The sequence below is a fragment of the Paramisgurnus dabryanus genome, chromosome 20 (assembly GCF_030506205.2).
Source record: "Paramisgurnus dabryanus chromosome 20, PD_genome_1.1, whole genome shotgun sequence".
Lineage (NCBI taxonomy): Eukaryota > Metazoa > Chordata > Actinopteri > Cypriniformes > Cobitidae > Paramisgurnus > Paramisgurnus dabryanus.
This window is the reverse complement of record NC_133356.1, coordinates 17,521,405-17,539,249: the sequence shown is the minus strand read 5'-3', so window position 1 is coordinate 17,539,249 and position 17,845 is coordinate 17,521,405. Positions and strand designations below refer to the sequence as shown.

The 17,845-nt window shown below is 38.8% G+C and overlaps 2 protein-coding genes across 7 annotated transcripts in view; both read right to left on the bottom strand.

Moving 5' to 3' along the window:
• Positions 1–10,336, bottom strand: part of kat6b (K(lysine) acetyltransferase 6B) — a 38,514-nt gene extending 28,178 nt beyond the window's left edge. For 2 of the 5 annotated variants that reach the window (XM_065296745.2, XM_065296749.2), the window contains exons 1-2: positions 10,133–10,336; positions 6,396–7,268 (exon numbers count right to left, since the gene is read on the bottom strand). In XM_065296745.2, the coding sequence (XP_065152817.1) occupies positions 6,396–7,016 (621 nt within the window). In that variant the 5' untranslated portion in view covers positions 7,017–7,268; positions 10,133–10,336. The other 3 variants (XM_065296747.2, XM_065296746.2, XM_065296748.2) reach the window with 3 other exon arrangements.
• Positions 10,337–13,846: 3,510 nt separating this feature from the next.
• The window catches only part of adka (adenosine kinase a), a 168,947-nt gene continuing 164,948 nt past the window's right edge, over positions 13,847–17,845 (bottom strand). For both annotated transcript variants that reach the window (XM_065296743.1, XM_065296744.2), the window contains exons 10-11: positions 15,837–15,923; positions 13,847–14,569 (exon numbers count right to left, since the gene is read on the bottom strand). In XM_065296743.1, the coding sequence (XP_065152815.1) occupies positions 14,445–14,569; positions 15,837–15,923 (212 nt within the window). In that variant the 3' untranslated portion in view covers positions 13,847–14,444. The remainder of the gene's footprint in view (positions 14,570–15,836; positions 15,924–17,845) is intronic.

The following is a 17,845-nucleotide window of genomic DNA, read 5'->3' as shown; positions in this document are numbered from 1 at the left end:
GTACCAGCAGTAGGCAGCGCAAATATAACAACACGCCTTTAATAAGAACACCTGTCAGAATGAGCATAAGCCACACTGGTACCATAATTACTACTATACCAGTATTACTATACTATTATTACTATACCCAAATAACCTGGTATTGAAGACTTTTATATTTTTTTTGTACCGGCTTGGTACCAAAGACCTGGTGCTTTTGACAACACTAACTGATTGAATTTTGAAATTAGGTATGGGACAATAACCAGTTTTACGATTAACCACGAAAAAAAATGTCCTGACAGTTAGTATTATCATTTAAAATTTTATTATCATTACAACCGTGTTTGATTACCATGATTTTGAAAACTTGCGTTAAATCCTGTCCAGCCAGAATCAGTTTGACACAGGCGAGTAAACTCTTATAAACTTACATGTATGTACATGTAATTACATTATGTAAACTGAATATAAAACTTCAGATTTTCATAATGGTGGATTCATATTGAAATAAAATGGGTAAAATATCTAAAACATCTTACGTAAAACTCCAACAAAACGCACCACTAAATACTTATGCGCATCCTGGATGGAAAATGATGTGCTTTAAAGCCAACTTAGGAGTTAGGACACATGGGGCAATGCTCGTTCTGCATTCATCATAGTGGTTATAACACTAAGCAAAGAGTATCACACAGAGAATCAGTAAGATTCTCAAGAAAAATACTTTTTCTTGACTTATTTTGTATAAAGGCAGTCCTTACTATACAGCTTATGAATAGCAACGAGAACATCACAGCATGCAATGTGAAGTCTGCCTATCTTTTATTGTACTAAAATGCTGAATTCAGCATGACATGCAATCTGCAGCTGAGAAATTTTTAAGTGAACTTCTTTGGTGTTAATGCAGTCTTATGGACTTCTTTTATGGTGTAGTTCTCATTTTCGGAGCTTGACAGTAACTACCACACAGTATCTGTTCTACATTTGTGATCCTTTTTCAAATTAAAAGGGTCTGTGCCAATACAAATCCAGGTATGAGAGGTCAGTGCATCCTTATTTTAAACTGCTGTAACATTCAAGTTCACGCTAGGATGTCAACTGTACTACAAGATCGATTTTCTTAAAACACTCTGCAACAAAAAGTGCATGAATAACATAAGGCAAGATTTATCCATTTCTTTGGGAGACTATAATGCTGTATTGACATTTCTAGAAAGTGAGCAAATCACATGAGGCACAGCTGGTAAACAGCAGTCTAGCACGGTTTCAACACCATTACCGAAGAACAGATGTAATCAGCGAAGCTTTAACAGACGCTCATTGAATTACTATCTTTTAAGCTAAGCAAGAGTTTCAAGAAGGTCTAAAAGAAAAATAAAGAGGACAGCCATGAGATCTAATACACCTTCAACACAAAATCTAATCCTGCCAGCTAATGGGACAAAAGAAAGCCAGATTTGGCCCTCTCTTTTCTCATAATTTAACCCCTCACAGAATATGATAAAGAGGCCTGGAGCAGCTGCAGACTGACCAGTCCCCAAGCACACAATTAACAACAAAAGAGCCCTTTTAACGCATTGAGCTAATCAGCAGCCGGCCCACCACTGCAGTCCCCCTGAACCATCTGCAAGACGGCAGACCGTCTTTCTGATTGTGAAAAAAAGACTGGCACCATGCTATCATGTCCTAGGGTCAATGAAGCACATTGCTTAGCAACAGTCAAGCCCCCCGAGCCTGGAAACCAAAAGCTTTTCCTTTCAAAGAGCAACTCAATAAAGAGTGGACAAGGGAATGTGCTTGAAGATTTGATTACCAAATGGCCTCCAATTGTTAGCTGACCACTGCAGAAAAAGAGAGCATTAAGAGCCACCTAGTATGGAACTTAAGTGACCAGCAACAGATAATGAAACACTTTCTTGACTTGTTTTCATTTTCTTAACAGACTAGGCTAAAATGATCAAACTTTCTGCCTAACCAAACCTGACATGATAAAAACATTGCTCACTGTATCCCAAACCTAAAGAATAACAAAATTGGGGTGTCTATATGAAGTTAAGTTGGGCTATCTCGACCTAAATTCATATCTTGGCAATTTTGGATGGATGGCGATATAAAAATAAAAATATCTCTGTATTTTCTACAATGTGAAATGTTTACATGCAAGTCAAAGCCTCATGTGAGACATCTTACTCATCACTATTAAAACAGATGAAGTTTAATGACAGGGTTTTCTTCCCGATTTAAAAATATACAGCTGAACAACATGTGAGCTGGATGGGAAGCTTATGTTTGCCCTCGGTGTACATTTCTGGCAGAGTTTCTTTAGCAAGGAAGCTCATATAAGACTATACGGATATAGATGTATTGTCTCTTTCAGTATCCCACTGAGAAAAAATACTGATACTTTAACAAAACTTGCCATACCTTCCAGCACAAATATGAAATGTGGAAAAGACGGCAAGTAATGGCATAAGACTTGCAGATATTATATGAAGAATTTGGACTTTCAGGGCACGTTTAGACAACATACATGCATTTTGGGGTCCTGAAAACAAACTTTTGAAAACTGGTTTTAAAGTGCACGTTTTTGAAAAGGACACCAATATTGTTTTCATAAAAAATTCCAAAACAGGAAACGGTAAAAAAAAAAGAGGCTCTGTTTACACCTGGTATTAAAGAGTTTTGGTTGATCAGATCACAAGTAGACGAGAGAGAGAGAGAGAGAGACACACTTTCTCATGCACATCTGGTGTTTTAATCCGTCTCTTTTGTCCACTTTCAACCACTTCTATCCTGATTACTTATAGAAGGAATGGTCTATGGGCGAGTTGTTAGAACACGAGTGGGAGAAATTACGGGTTTAAGTTGACGTGCACTAAAATTATGTCTTTGCTGTTAGTAAACATGCTGCACAATGTTTTGTACATGTATATGTAGGCTTTCTCAGATATTTCAGAGCAATTGCAATTGATGAAATAAGCAAGCCTTTCACATGCTAGCAAAATGAACCAAATATGAAACAGACGCTTGTGTAATCATTGATAGCCTAAAGATTGCACTGAACACTATGGGTTTGTGTGTTTTTGACTACCTCTGAATGTGGCTGAAAGTGTACTTAAAACATTTTACACCTCGTTTACACCTGTATTAAGTGTTGTCCACTTGTGATCTGATCAACCAAAACAGCTCTTAATATGTGTAAATAGCCCAACAGTGATGGCACGTGCATGTGTATTACACATCTGGTCTACAGGCCTCTGAGAGTACTTGACAACCATAATAACAATGGCAGCCTACAGTACTGTGTCTGGGTGACTTGAGTTCAAACATCAAAACAAAGTTAACATATCAGGGTCATTTTATCCATCCAAACAAAACTGGTTGATGCTATCGTCATCATGATTTTTTGTATTAATGGTCTGTAGAAGAATGTGTATGTGTGCAGGTGCATATTGTTACTTTACCAACTGCTGGCCTGACATGCATAATACAGCGTTTTTAGTTGTTTTTGTGGATCTGAGTGAACGATGATCATTTGGTGTGCAAAATTGGAAAAAAAATTGTTTTTAGTATAACTGTGGTTGTGTAAACATACAGAGATGAGGGTAAATGTAAGGGTGCTGTTACAGGTGAACTTAAACTTTACTTGTAATATAACGTCAGCAATGTTTCCCATCATTCCCAGTGGAGCATGCCATTAGGTTTAAATTCAACCTTGACTTGTACTTAACCCGCCACTGACGAGTCAATTAGGAGAAAACGCTTCCCTGCCAATGACGAGTATTTCCAGCAAACCTTATATATTTAAAGAAGAACATTTTCTAGCAGGCATTAAACTTTTGTAAAAACAAAAAAATGAAGGGATAAATCACCCAATAAAAATTCTCTCATCATTTACTCACCCTCGTGTTGTTACAAACCTGTATAAGTTTCTTTGTTCCGATTAACATGAAGGAAGATATTTAGAGGAATGTTTGTAACCAAACTGATCAGAGGATCCATTGACTTCCATAGTATGAAAAATAGGGATGCACCGAATACTCGGCCACCGAAAGACTTTAATCCCCCAAACAATACGGCAAAATGTTGTGATGATGCAAACAGAAACCGCGACCTGCAAGTGCTTGCCTGAAGCAACATATATGCGGTGTGGATGTATTTAACCGCAAAAAGGCGCTAAAGTGAGCAGTTGTCTATACGCACAGAGGCACATGCAGTTGAATGTGTCCGGCCCAGACCTGATCATCACAGTATGCCCTTCAAAGATCAGAACTCTTGGTGTGTAAACTTAAGAGAGTCGCGCAAATGTGTCTCATACTGTAGTCCATTAACATACATTTGCCGAATAAAGCATTGAAAAACAACGTAACATTTTTATGCTGCGCTGTTTGGATTCGCCCCTTAGTCTGTATGTGTGCAAACGCGCACACGAGTGAGACGCAAACAAGCGAACATAAAATATTTTTATTATTGCCAGGACACATATAAACAAAATGATCTCCACAGTATACTTTTTATAATAAAAACATGTTTATGTCTTAAGTGTATGTATAGATTACCGTCAGAAACCAGTCTGCTTATTTGGTCTTAAAGAGACAGTAACCACAATTAACCTACTTAAGTCTGAGTCATTAATGTTAATCAAACAACCCAAGACAAAGAGAAAATCACTTCTGTAGCTCTAAAAATGTATACAAAGACAGTGTTATGACTCATTTAATTCGATTTCTGTACCTAATGCTAATGTTAGCCCTTATTAATGTGCAACTTTGTTCTTTTTTTATAAATGTTTGCAATTTCTTTGTTATTAGATTTTCCACACCCCCTTTTTGCTGATCTGAAAATAATCCAATCTTTGCCTCAAAAACTGTAATTTGATCCGAACCGTGAGTTTTGGGATCCGTCACACAACCCTAGTAAAGTTAGTACACAGTGATAGCCATAAATTCATTTGTACTAATAATTGGCATAATCATTTATTTTGGCGTTTCAGTTTTTCGGCCTTGGTTTCCTCTTTTTTTCTTTGGTTTCGGCCAAGAATTTTCATTTCGGTGCATCCCTAATGAAAAAGCAATACTATGGAAGTGAATGGGGCTCATGATCGGTTTGGGTACAATTATTTCTTAAAATATCTTGAGTTCATCAGAACAAAAAAAATGTATATAGGTTTGTGACAACATGAGGGTAAGTAAATCACAGAATTTTTTTATTTTTGGTGAACTATTCCTTTAATCTCACAAAGTCAACACCAGATAAAAAGACACTATTAACATTATTCATCACATTTTGGGTTTATATCGGTGTCAGTTATGACAAATAAAAAGTTCTCAAAATTTGCTCCACCTCTGCAACAACTTTCCTCGACTCCTGACATAACAAATCCCTTTATTTATTTCCTTACTTTATCAGTCCTCCCCCTCAAACCACCTGGCCCGCTTATATATCAAGTTACACACTGTAAAAATATCACATTAAACGTGTTGCAAATGTATTTTAACATTGACTAAGCTTTTAAATATGCAATTTCAAGCTGAAAAAAATTTATTTTAGACAGGACTGGATAGTAAAGCTTCAGGACTACAAGCACTAACTCCAGGGCAAAAGATCCCACATAAGGTCAGTGCAAAAAAGCTCTTGGTTATATAACAGCTATTCCAACATCTGTAGAGTATCAAGCTCTCATTTAGAGAAGTATCTAAGAAAAAAAGCTTAAAGATGATTTAGGAACAAAAACATGGTCTACTCATTCATCACAGAGCATTTCAATCACACAATGTTATAATCAAACCCACGTTCACTCATGTGGATGAAAAAGTGGTTTGGAAGAATGGTGAAGAAACTCTTTATCTAAACACCGAGTTAGGGTTTCAAGAAATTTCAACAATTTAAAGCAACAAACCCACTTGTGTGTAGTTAAGCCCTGAAAAGCTACAAACACTGATTTTAAACGGCTAAACAACTTGCTTCCTAGTTGTTACAAATGGGCTATAAACACATATTAGCATTTATATGGACATAACCTTTGAATGACATTGACAGCTCTGGTATGATCGAGATCACGTCAACATATGAATATTTCAAAGAAAGCTCTGATGTCCAATTTTCTTGGCTTGTACCCTGCATTTAAAACTCTGCTGAAGTTTCCAAACAACAACAACAACCTGTTGTTAACCTATAAGTCAAACTGAATAAACAAGTGCCCAAACATTCCCAGGGAAGTTGTTGTTAGGGTGAAAAACTTTTTAAAAACAATTTCACAAGAGGATCCAAACATTTGCTTGGCAGAAACCAAAACATCATAATACAGATATTTACATTTTCTGATAACAAGCTTTAACTAAAAGGCCACCATACTCAAGTATGTAGTACATGAGCCCTGTGTGGCTATAAAAATAAAAAAGCTCTTGTCATACCTGGTCTCTCTCATGAGGAAGTAATGTTACAGGTGGGAGGTCTACACCAAAAACCCCCACGCTCCTGAAACAAGCCTTTCCTCCAAGTCCACCACTGTTTATCCTGTAGAGCGGCCCATCTTTTAGCAGTCGCCCGTTGTTAACCGCCCGTTTAGCAGCAAGCCTCAGCCTCTGCTGAAACCTAGGGTTCACCACAACATTCACCAAGTCTCCCTGACTTCGGAGAAATCTCTCGATGTTCCTTAGAGAAGAGCCGGCAGGGACCCCCAGACCCTCGATAGCCCTCCTAAGGACTTTATTCCAATCCACATGACGCAGATCTCCTGCGGGTAACACAGATCCGACCGAGACGGGAGCACTGCTTCCCAGCTTGAGAGGCGCAATCCTTCCCGGGTTATCCGGGTCTTTGTAGGAAGCGCACCCTTTGCTGGTAACCTTAAGGATGGATCCATCCTTCACAGCAAGCCCCAGCTGCTGGAGTACGACGCCCTTGTCTAGTCCGTGTGAGGTTGATACAGCATGACAAATCCGCTCCTCTGATGGCCGCTGCTTCTGCCTTTTGATCTTCTGAATAGCCTCAAGAATCCACTCTGTGTACAGGGGATTGGCCAGTTTCACCATGGTGAAATAAGTTGTTTCATCAAGGTATGATCCATGAATACATTCCTTTCTTCTAAGAGCGAAACGTACGCATCCACAAACAGAAGCCAGCCATTAGTACATTGTGCTGAACAGGATATGGTATTGATGTAACTCCTCAAAGACCAAACTGGCTATTCATTTCTTTTCCTCTTTGTCTGAATGAAAATCCTTGCGGTTGTAAATCCAAAGTCAGAACACACTTGCTGAAAAATCCTTTCGAGTTACATACACCTGTGGGCGTGAAGACAAGAAAAACAGAAAAACCATGTTACTCTGAAACAAAATACTCACTCCAGAACCAGTTACATGGGCATGGCAATTTATTGCAACTTGATCTGGGAGTTTAAACTCACCAACCCCACAGCTCATTTACATTAGTGATACTTCGCCAACCACAAAGTTCAGAGTAAGACAGGAACAAAAACAAACATTGATTCTCACAAACCAAACTGTCTTTAAAGTACTGCCTGTCATTTTGAAACCTCTTAACCTTAAGTTAGACATTTACTATTAGCATAAGTACATTTTCTATAAAATTAACATTTTAGGTATGAATGTATTTTTAATGTAAACCAGATTAATATCACAAAGCTAGTATTTATTTCTTCAGCCCTGTGAAATGGGTCACTTGTAATCTGACTTCAGGTGTGATGTGGACGCATTCCAAAAACAGAAAACAACCAGACACAAACCAGACAGACCAGTATAACCATGAAATTAAAACTCAACATGTCATTTCACATTTTGATACAAATTAAAATACAAAGTACCTAAAACATTATGACAATGTCAAAATGTCAATTAAAGTTTATTCTTTAATCTTGTGGTCGAACTGGTCTGTCTAGTTTGGCTCAGAACCTAGCTAGCTAGTGTCTATCTAGTGCCCAAAAATGGCATCTAGGTAAACAGCTCACAAGCTTTCAAGGTTTTGAATACCCAACTCACTCAAAAACAACAATGCAATAATGTTTTAAAAGCAGCATCACAACTCTATATATTATTTAGTAAGAAAACACAGCATGCATTTTAACACGTTAAATACAATAGTGTGTAAATTAAAAGAAGATTTTTGGCTTGTGCAAGTCAAAGCCCAGCAGCAGGGGAAGACAGTGCAGCGAGCAGCCAGCAGGTGACATGCATTGAACAATTTCTACAGAATTCCTCCGCTCGCCAACAGCAGCAGCAGCCATATAAACTCAACCACAACTTATCTCTCATAATGTTTTGTTTATACGTGGTTACATAAAAGCCTCGCAGACATACACAGAGGAACACTTGACCCAAATAAGACATAAGATCCGGCCTAAACAGATCCAAGAAAAGCTACAGTAAATAATTGAACAACGGACCAAGCCACCACATAACTGGAGTTTAATAGAGGACGCATGACAGCAAATAGAGTGTTAATGAATCTTATAAACACCAAGTTGCATAAATGAGGGGAAAACAAAGTGTTGTTAACAAACTATCAATCATTTGACAATCACTCCTCTTGGCTGTTCGACTCGTGTGGACAAACTTGATGCATACAACAACAGAGTTATTTTTAAGATTTGACATTACTTATTCCACCTTGAAATTTTATCTGCACTCTTGTAGCTTTGACCACAAACTAAGACTTGGCCGTGACATTTCACAGTAACATTCAAGCAACACCTCAAAACACATCACAAAACACGTACTGACATTCGCACTTCAGCTCGAGTCATCATAAAACCAGTGGTTAAAACCGAGATACCGAGCTTAAGTAAAGCGAATCTCAGAAGCATATCGGCTTGTTATCTCCAGAGCATCGGCTTCCTAAACAGCCACGGAGCTCAAGTCTAGCACGCTAAGCTAAGGCTGGCTAAATTAGGTTATGCTTTATGACTACTTCCGACAGATGACTATCTATAATTTACGATGACAAAGTCAACGCGTCAATTAACCTACGGTCACAAACGCGCTGAAACAAATCGCAAACCTTGTTTTCTTGACGCTTTAATACGGTGGAGAGGTCAGGTGACTTCGCCGCTTTGCCCGGTCGCGTTACTAAACAGACGCCATTTTGTTACAATGTTGTAGTTTACATGAATCCGACATGACACTGATTACAACCCAATGGAGTCTCATTAAACCTTACCTTCACAAAGACGGTCCCGCCCAAGAAACTTTAATATTGGTTAGAAAGGGCAAATACTTATCCGTGGTTTGATAACCAAAATGTCAATCACCAGCAAGCAGTTCGGCCTCTCGAGTAGCCGGTTGGCTTCATAATCTGTCAATAATGACTTGGCCCGCCTCTTAAGGCAACGACTGCTCTTTAATCCTGGCTGCGTATCAACTGTGATACCTGCAATTCTACCCTTAATAAAAGAACGCCATGCAAAGATAGCTGAAACTGGTTTATCATCGTGTAATCTAATGAGTTTAAAACTACTTGATGGCTCCTTAATGTAAGATTATATGTGAACGCGCTCTACACCTTTAAGAAGGCTCCCCCTTACGAGCATTACGCTACACTGCAATGTGAGCAGATCGACCTAGTCACACTTCTCAGAGAATAATGTAATGCTAAATAATTAGTCGGAGCACTCGAGTTATCCTTGGCATTCATCTTGCTGTGTGCACTGTAATCTCGTTTAATAATTACTTTGCACTTTACAAAAGACATGCAAAACCAAGAAGTGTCTAGCGCGCGTGCATCCTTAGGAAGGCACTATGCACGCATATAGGCAAATGTATAAATGCTGCGAATGTCTGACGGCACTAAGAAGATGATGGCAAAGCATTTCACCCGTTATTGCAAAACACCGTAAACGGCTTGCACGGATGACCACCGTTTATTTATGCGCGTATATCTAAAACGCGCGACGGTAAAGACTGAGATAGCATCTGGAAAATTCCATTTATGCGGGTCAAGCAGTAGCTCGCGATACTTGCACGGTTCGCGTAACCCAATAACCTTAATAGCCTGAATTAATTTCTCCACTGGCGTCAAGTTACATCACTCAAGACAAGTTAAACTTGAACGATTAAACCATGTCACCGATAACAAGCCACTCAAGACACCGCCGAGATAAATGCCCGACAGCGCTGGCAAAGCGAACGTTTACCTTTAAGTTCCTCGCGCGATCTCCCCACGCTCCTCGTATAAGCGATAAAAACACGTTTATTTGAGATGATGATGATGTATATATGCGTAAAGTAGGTTAATCCAATGGGGTCCTGTTTGATTCGGAAGATGAACGCACGCGTAGGCAGAAGGAACCTGATAACAACTAATTGAAAGGTTAATCTACATAGGAGTCTGTGACAAAGTAGTACCCTCCCCTTTCGGCACTCCATCAGCCACAGAGGAGGACTAACTCTCTGTAACCGCTATGTGACATCACATCGCTCATTGGGAAACAATGTACATTGTTTCAGACTACATGGCATGGGTGGGATAAAGAAAAGACATGATGTGCCATGCCTTTGAAGAGGAAAACTTTTAATGTCACTCTGCATCCGTTTGAAAGGAACAGATGCATAAATTATACGATTAAATGTCATCATGTTCAATATTTGTAAATGATATGTCCTGTCTGAAGAGGGAAAGGAAAGTTTTAATATCACCTATTTGGCATAGCACAGATTAATTTAATAGGAATATATACATGCATAATTATTTATTACATGGCATGCATTATAAAATATTAATACCTTAGATTTGACATTATTTGTAAATGTTCAAAGAAGGAAAACCAAGGCAAATTTAACTAATGCAAGATAAAACAGGTAAAATACCTCTAGTGTTGCAGTATCAGTGGTTTGTAATACACAAGTAATTATGCAATAACATAAAGTAAATCAATTCCATTTATGCAACAGCACGTGAGACAAATACTGTAAACAGTGTGGAATGCACCCGAACACCCTTCGGTTTTCCTTGAAAGTGAAAAATTGGGCAGTTTGAACCATGGCCAAGCTATGGATGTGCCACATTTAAAACATGCCTTAAGGGAAAACAAATTACACTAAACAATACCTGAGTCATGCTGGATGTGGGTTGGCAATAGTTGGCACAGTTGCTTCCAGCAAACTTGATCAAGGTTATCTGACACCAAAATGTTATGCGAGTACTTGTGGTAAAATGATCACACTGCTTTTAATTGGACCCACTTGTGGCATTTAATGAAACACATGTGTAAATAAAACGGTTAATTATGATTTTATAATGATTTTATGATTGAGGATTACTTTGAGCTGATAAATTAAAGTTACATATGGCCATTTTATTGTTTTGCACTGTAATAAGTGAATTGGCAGATAACTTGCTGTATTTCCTTCCCCATGGATTTCTTTTGTTTTTGTTTTATTGTAGTCTGTGTAGCTATTGCAGGTGTTATTTGTTTATACTTTCCGCAGGTACATTGGAATTATTCATGTTTGCATATTTCAACCACTGGCTTAAGTGCAGATATGCTCAAAATCAGAGCAGTCCCTGAGCAGAAAGGATAAGTGCTTTGCACAAAGGTATACCAGGAGTATAACCGTAATAAAGCAGATTAGCTGAATGTTGTGCACCATTAACACCACACTCAAACAGTTGACCTTCCAGGCAATAACTGACTTTTTTAACTATAAAGGGAAAGCTGCTTTGAATGTCTTATTCAAGCAAAGCTTTTCATTTTCATAGATTGTGCTCGGATGGCATTGTTCATATAGATAACCTGTAAAGAAAATGCTGCGTTAAAAGCACTTATTCCTCCCCAGAGGCAATTAACTGGTTTAAATACTTTTTTCATGATAATGCTTTCATCACAGAAGTTGTTGAATGTTCACAGTCTGTTCACACTTTAAGACAAAGCTGTACAGTATGTGCCGGAAAAGACTATATGTTGTTAAAGTCAAATAGGTCATATCTTAAAAGCAACATCTCTAACAGTCATTATGAAACAAACACTACAGTATATGTGGTCTCACTAGTTGGTCTTGTTCATAAACATGTTTGCTACTTTATAAAAAAAACTTAACATACAAATGGTTACAATTTGATTATTTAACGAAAGCTGCAGTAGTCAAATGTTGATGTGTTTTAACGATATTTATTTAGGAAATGGTACACCCCTCAAAGGCACATAACTTATAGAGGCAAAACTACTTTTTCTAAGCAGCCAAGCCAAAATTCAAATTTAATATGAGAATAAGCCAGCCTAAAAACTTTGAGAAATAGACCAGGTATAAAGTTTGCCCTTCGACAATGCCGTTTAATAAGTTGACACCTGCAAATTAACTTATTTATAACTTTCACAGGTCTTAAAAACACCCAGCATCATTGTAAAATACACAGCAGGAGGATTTGAGAGGTGAAAGAACATGAGCTTGAAAATGTGTGTGCAGGAAAATTCAAGTTAAATATGAAAAAGACGTCAAAGACTTTTATCTTCATGGATATCGCATTGGCCCACAGGTTGTTTAAAGCCATGTGCTGAGTGATGCCAATCCAGAGCTACAAACATCTCTTTGAGTGACAGAACCTGAATCTGCTATGATTGGAGTCACACACTGGGACACAAGGGCAGCTGTACCTTGAGTCTGTCTAATGTTACAAATAGCTACCCTCTCATCACATATCGCAGGGTTGAACCCTCACAGACATGTCACTGTCATCAAAAAGACAGGTACAGTAGATTGAAAGCCACTTACCATCCAACAGAGTTAAGATACTGAGAGAGTAAAATAAACCATATGAAGAGTTCAGATGCAAAACCCACTTAGTGACATGATTTCTTATTAATTAGCATTTTTTAATCAGGCTCTTAAAGGGACACTCCACTTTTTTTGAAAAAAATTCTCATTTTCCAGCTCCCCTAGTGTTAAACATTTGATTTTTACCGTTTTGAAATCCATTCAGCTGATCTCCAGGTTTGGTGCTAGCACTTTTAGCATAGCTTAGCACAATCCATTAAATCCGATTAGACCATTAGCATTGCGCTAAAAAATAACCGAAGTTTCGATATTTGATTCTTCTTTAGTTACATCGTGTACTAAGACCGACAGAAAATTAAAAGTTGCCATTTTCTGGGCAAATATGGTTAGGAACTATACTCTCATTCTGGCGTTATAATCAAGGACTTTGCTGCTGTAACATGGCTGCAGCAGGCGTAGTGATATTACGCACTGCCCCAAAACAGTCCCCTTGGTTACTTTCAATGGCATGAGACTATTTTCGGGCAGTGTGTAATATCACTACGCCTGCTGCAGCCATGTTACATCAGCAAAATCCTTTTAATTTTCAGTCGGTCTTAGTACATGTTGTAACTACAGAAGCGTCAAGTTTTAAATAGGAAAAATATTGAAACTCTTTGGTTATTTTTTGCGCGATGCTAATGGTCAAATCAGATTCAATGGATTGTGCTAAGCTATGCTAAAAGTGGTAGCGCCAGACCCGTAGATCAGCTGAATGGATTCCAAAACGGGAAGAATCAAATGTTTAAATCTAGGGGAGGTGGAAAATGAGCATATTAAAAAAGTGGAGTGTCCCTTTAATGGATTCTGCCTAAAAAGCAATATTTCTAAATGGCCTGAAGGCAGTTATTGGCGGATTTTACCGAAAGTATTTGATGAGCGTATAGTACGTGTCGAGAGCATCACATTTATAATGGAGGTGGCATTTAGCTGCATTTGCATCCAAACTTCTCATATACTACTTCTGCATCAAGCCAAAATTGCAAAAAGTACTTTTGTGAATGATCATTGATGCTCTAAAAAAAAGTGTCAACATGTTGTAGCGGTATAATCATGTCTCATTCTACACATCAAATAATTACAAGATAAGACAGCAATACAGCAGGAATACAGCCTTTATTTTTTTGGCAGAGGTATTGTATTAAAAAAGTCTGCATGCTTAATCATGTAACACTGACGCAACAGGTTTTATTGATCAAGACACATTCAAGTGTGGATTTAACAAATACATTTGGTTTACACTGCAATACTGGCCAGGCTAATTCCTTTGAGTTTGATAAAGTGATTCACACACATCCGTGTAATGTTAAAGGTGTACATTACAGCATTTTCTCTGTGTCTTACAGCAGTATCGTTATATCATGAAGGTAATTTTGCTAATCCATCAAATATACCTGGAGAGATGCTGGTTATTATGATCACCACTCTCACATTACAAAGGAGAGCAATACTAAAATGGGTTTTTAAAAACAAATCAATATTTGCAACAAAGGAATACTTTCTTTGTAAACAGTTTTCAAAGTGAAATATGTCTCCATTATCGCATTAGGATGCGGGACTGTTAAAAAAAAACACAGGCACAGAAGAATGCAGTCGTTGAACAAGAGTAACAGGAAGATAAAAAGTCAATTAAAAAAAGGCATAAGTCCTACAAAACACTCGTGTGGCTAAATCTCCTGGTCTCCGAGCGGCCCATCAGTGGAAGTCAGGCTTTTCTGGGAATGTGCAACCCGCCCGTTGAATGATGACGTTAGCGGCGTAGTGTCCAGCACGGATGCACTGCTCAAAGGTCTTATCCTGTACCAGCTGCGACAGGAAACCTGCGCACACACACACACAAGCAAAAAGACATTGAAAAAGACAAATCAGATATCATCAACATCCCTGTGTTCTCAGGAGGTGTTTGCTGTCATTACGCCGCAAGAGGTGGACAGATTTGATCCTAATTGCGTGCGCACACGCTTGCGAACATATTTGCAGGCATGCAAACATATGTTTAATGAATGCACAACTGAACACACTTCCGCCCGCATCTCAATGCTGCAAAAACACTCATACGCGGAACATGCCGCCAGACATGAGATCTGAAAATGCAGCTGGTTATCGATTTTCTGTTGCGTGCACTTTTCTTTTAAAAATTAAGTAAATCAGACTTGGAGGGGAAAGGTGACAGAAAAGGCCCTCCTTAATGATGTGCGATACAGAATTCCTCCAGCTGCCCTCGGGCTCCGAACCCTCCCACCTAGATCTCCTCTCTCCGCAGCAGCATTGAAAAACAGCTGGCGAATTCATTTTCCAACACGGTAGAGCGCTGGCCTCCAACCTCTTGTTGGAACGGATAAAGGAGTTAAAAAAATCAATACGCCGTTTGAGCAAACACGCTCACAGCTCTATTAGTCGCAAGGTTGTCCTGGAAGAGCTTCAGGAAGACATGTTAGCGAATCAGGCTCACGGGCGTTTAAAACGCATAAGATGCATCGCGTGAAGATAAATTACGGGGACCTACAAGACCTGTGCAAACAGCATGATCGACATCAATATTTTTGTTTTGCGTGGGGAGCCGAACAGTGTCAAGCTTTATAAGTTTGATGGATGACTTCACAGTTTGGATCGCTGGCTATTCCAAGGCGCAGTTATTAGTGAAACCCACAGATTAAAGATAATGGCTGCGGGGAGCCTGGAAACTCCGCTAATCCATCATGAAAGTAGATCTATTTCCCCTTAACTGTGTTATCTGCGCTTCTCTGCACTGAGGTTAAATATTACAATGCCTTTGGCAGCTTCGTATGTCTAAACTAAGCCTGATGCAAATCACACATATCAGGCGTACATCTACAAATTCAAAATCATTCAAAACAAGCTGTGCCAGAAACAAATAAGCATCGTGTCAGGGCTCGTCCACCGTGATGCGCATTCAACCTAGAGGTTACAGATCAAGCCTTATCTTAGATTAAAAATAATCCCGTCACTAGTGATTTTCTATCTGACATTCTTTTATCCAAAAAATTCAATCAGGATTTGTGTGTTAAGTATGGAAGACAGTTAACCTCCTTTACATCTATCAGAAATGAATTAATAGTACAGTACCTCCAACAAAAGCGTCTCCGGCACCATTAGTGTCCACTATTTTGCTATGGTCGATCTCCAGGACAGGGAATATCTCCACCTTGTCATCTGTGGAAAAAACAGTTCACAATAAGTGTTTGTTAAACTATTGTTGAGCTAAAAAATGAGTCCCATTCACAGAGCGACTTCCTGCTGTCAAAAATGGCTGTTTCTTTTTGATAAAATGTTCAATAGCAGCACAAAGCACTTATCATTTTACAATCATTTCTTTCATAAGCAAAAAGTGGCCAAAACAAACAAGCTGCTGTACGTCTGCACACCTTGCTTAATTTCTTCTAAAAAAACAAAAACAAAAAACAAATGTTGATATATAAAAACAGCAGGGGGATGGACAAACTTAAGCTATCATTAAAAGATGGAGAGACCATGTGTGGTTTTGTTATAAGGGAGTTGGTCTTGAGTTTACGAGCTTAGCTTAGGCCTTGAACTATAAAATCATTTAACACTTTTTCAACGTGACAGTTTTTGGGCAAAAATAGATCAGCTCTCTAAAAAATAATTTGAAACACACCGTCAGTCTATTTCAGCTTTCTGTTTGAATAATGTTTCTCACTACACTGTCTTATTTATAGCAGCAGCCTCCATTACGCTTGAATGCGTCTGATATAACTGTTTTGCAGTAAGGAGGGCACTTCAGTAAACTCAAATCTCCAGTATCTTGAGAACATACTGTGGAAAGCAAGGCAACCGATATGATACTGAGCTGTTGCTGCTTTCAAGTGCACCTGGATTCTGTGATGAAATATTTTAGTATAATGACTTTTGAACTGCAGATATTCGCCCTTTGTCCACAACCGCCAATTTTCTACGGTTAGTTCTTTTTCTAGTAGCACTGCATGGTCTCTTTTTTAAATCAATATTTCATGTCTGTTTACATTTAATTATTTAGTAAGTAGCTATATAATAAGTGGCATAATGCCGTTCAGGATGATACAAGACTACACCGCTTCACATCAGGGGGTCCGGGTTTATTTTGCAATAATGGCCGACTGGCTGTACATTATCCCTTGTGTGTCATGTATTTAAGTCAGAAACAAAATACATTAGCCAAAACAAATCCAATAAACAATGGACAACTGGTAAAGGCACTCTGGTTTGTTCTGCTTCAGTGCATATGGTGAAAACACCTGCATCACTTTTACACAAGTTATGTGCGCATTAACAAATTATTAATTTGCATAAGTCATTTGTTTTGTGTTTCTGTATTTCAACTGGTAGAGAACTGAAATAGCAGTGGGAAAGGAACACACAAACTGATAAAAATGCAAGGGGCTTTTTCACAGTAAAAAAAGCGCTAGCTATTTTATGACTGTTAAGACATGTAGCGCTGATACAGAGTTTTACACTTGCACACAACACAACATGCTCTATGCTCAGCATAACTCCCGAGTTGTTTTCTGTAGTTACTGCAGTCAGCTTTCCCAGACAGCACATGACTCTGGGCCAAATCCGCACCGAATCTGTGCCGACGGCTGGAGCTATGGTACGGATCCGGCAAGGAGTCACCTGCTGTCTGGGTTTGGTGCTTAAGCACCAACTTGTCGCAATTCTGTGTAACCCTGTGGGCATCAGGCAGGTAGCCTGACGGTACATTCAAACGGGGCGAAAGGGTTAACACTTCCAGAAATGTAATCGGCTGGCTCTGCCTAGGTTATTTGCATAAGACGATCTGACTGGCTGACGCACACATTGCCACTTGAAAAGTTGAGAAATTTTCAACTTCTGCCGCAAGCAACGGCACTGCTGTGGCGCCGACGGATCCACAATTCAGTTCGGTAACGCATGACGTCACCCATTAAAAGTGAATGGGAAGCGTTAACGCTTACGCCCCGTGTGAATGCACCGTAATGCTCAAAAACTCCCTGGACGGTCCATTTCTTCGCTGGGTGAAGGGGAAAAATTTTGAAACACTGGTTGACGAAATGTTTTCTTCAGTGCAAATAATTACGCCCTTAGTAAACGGCTTCATA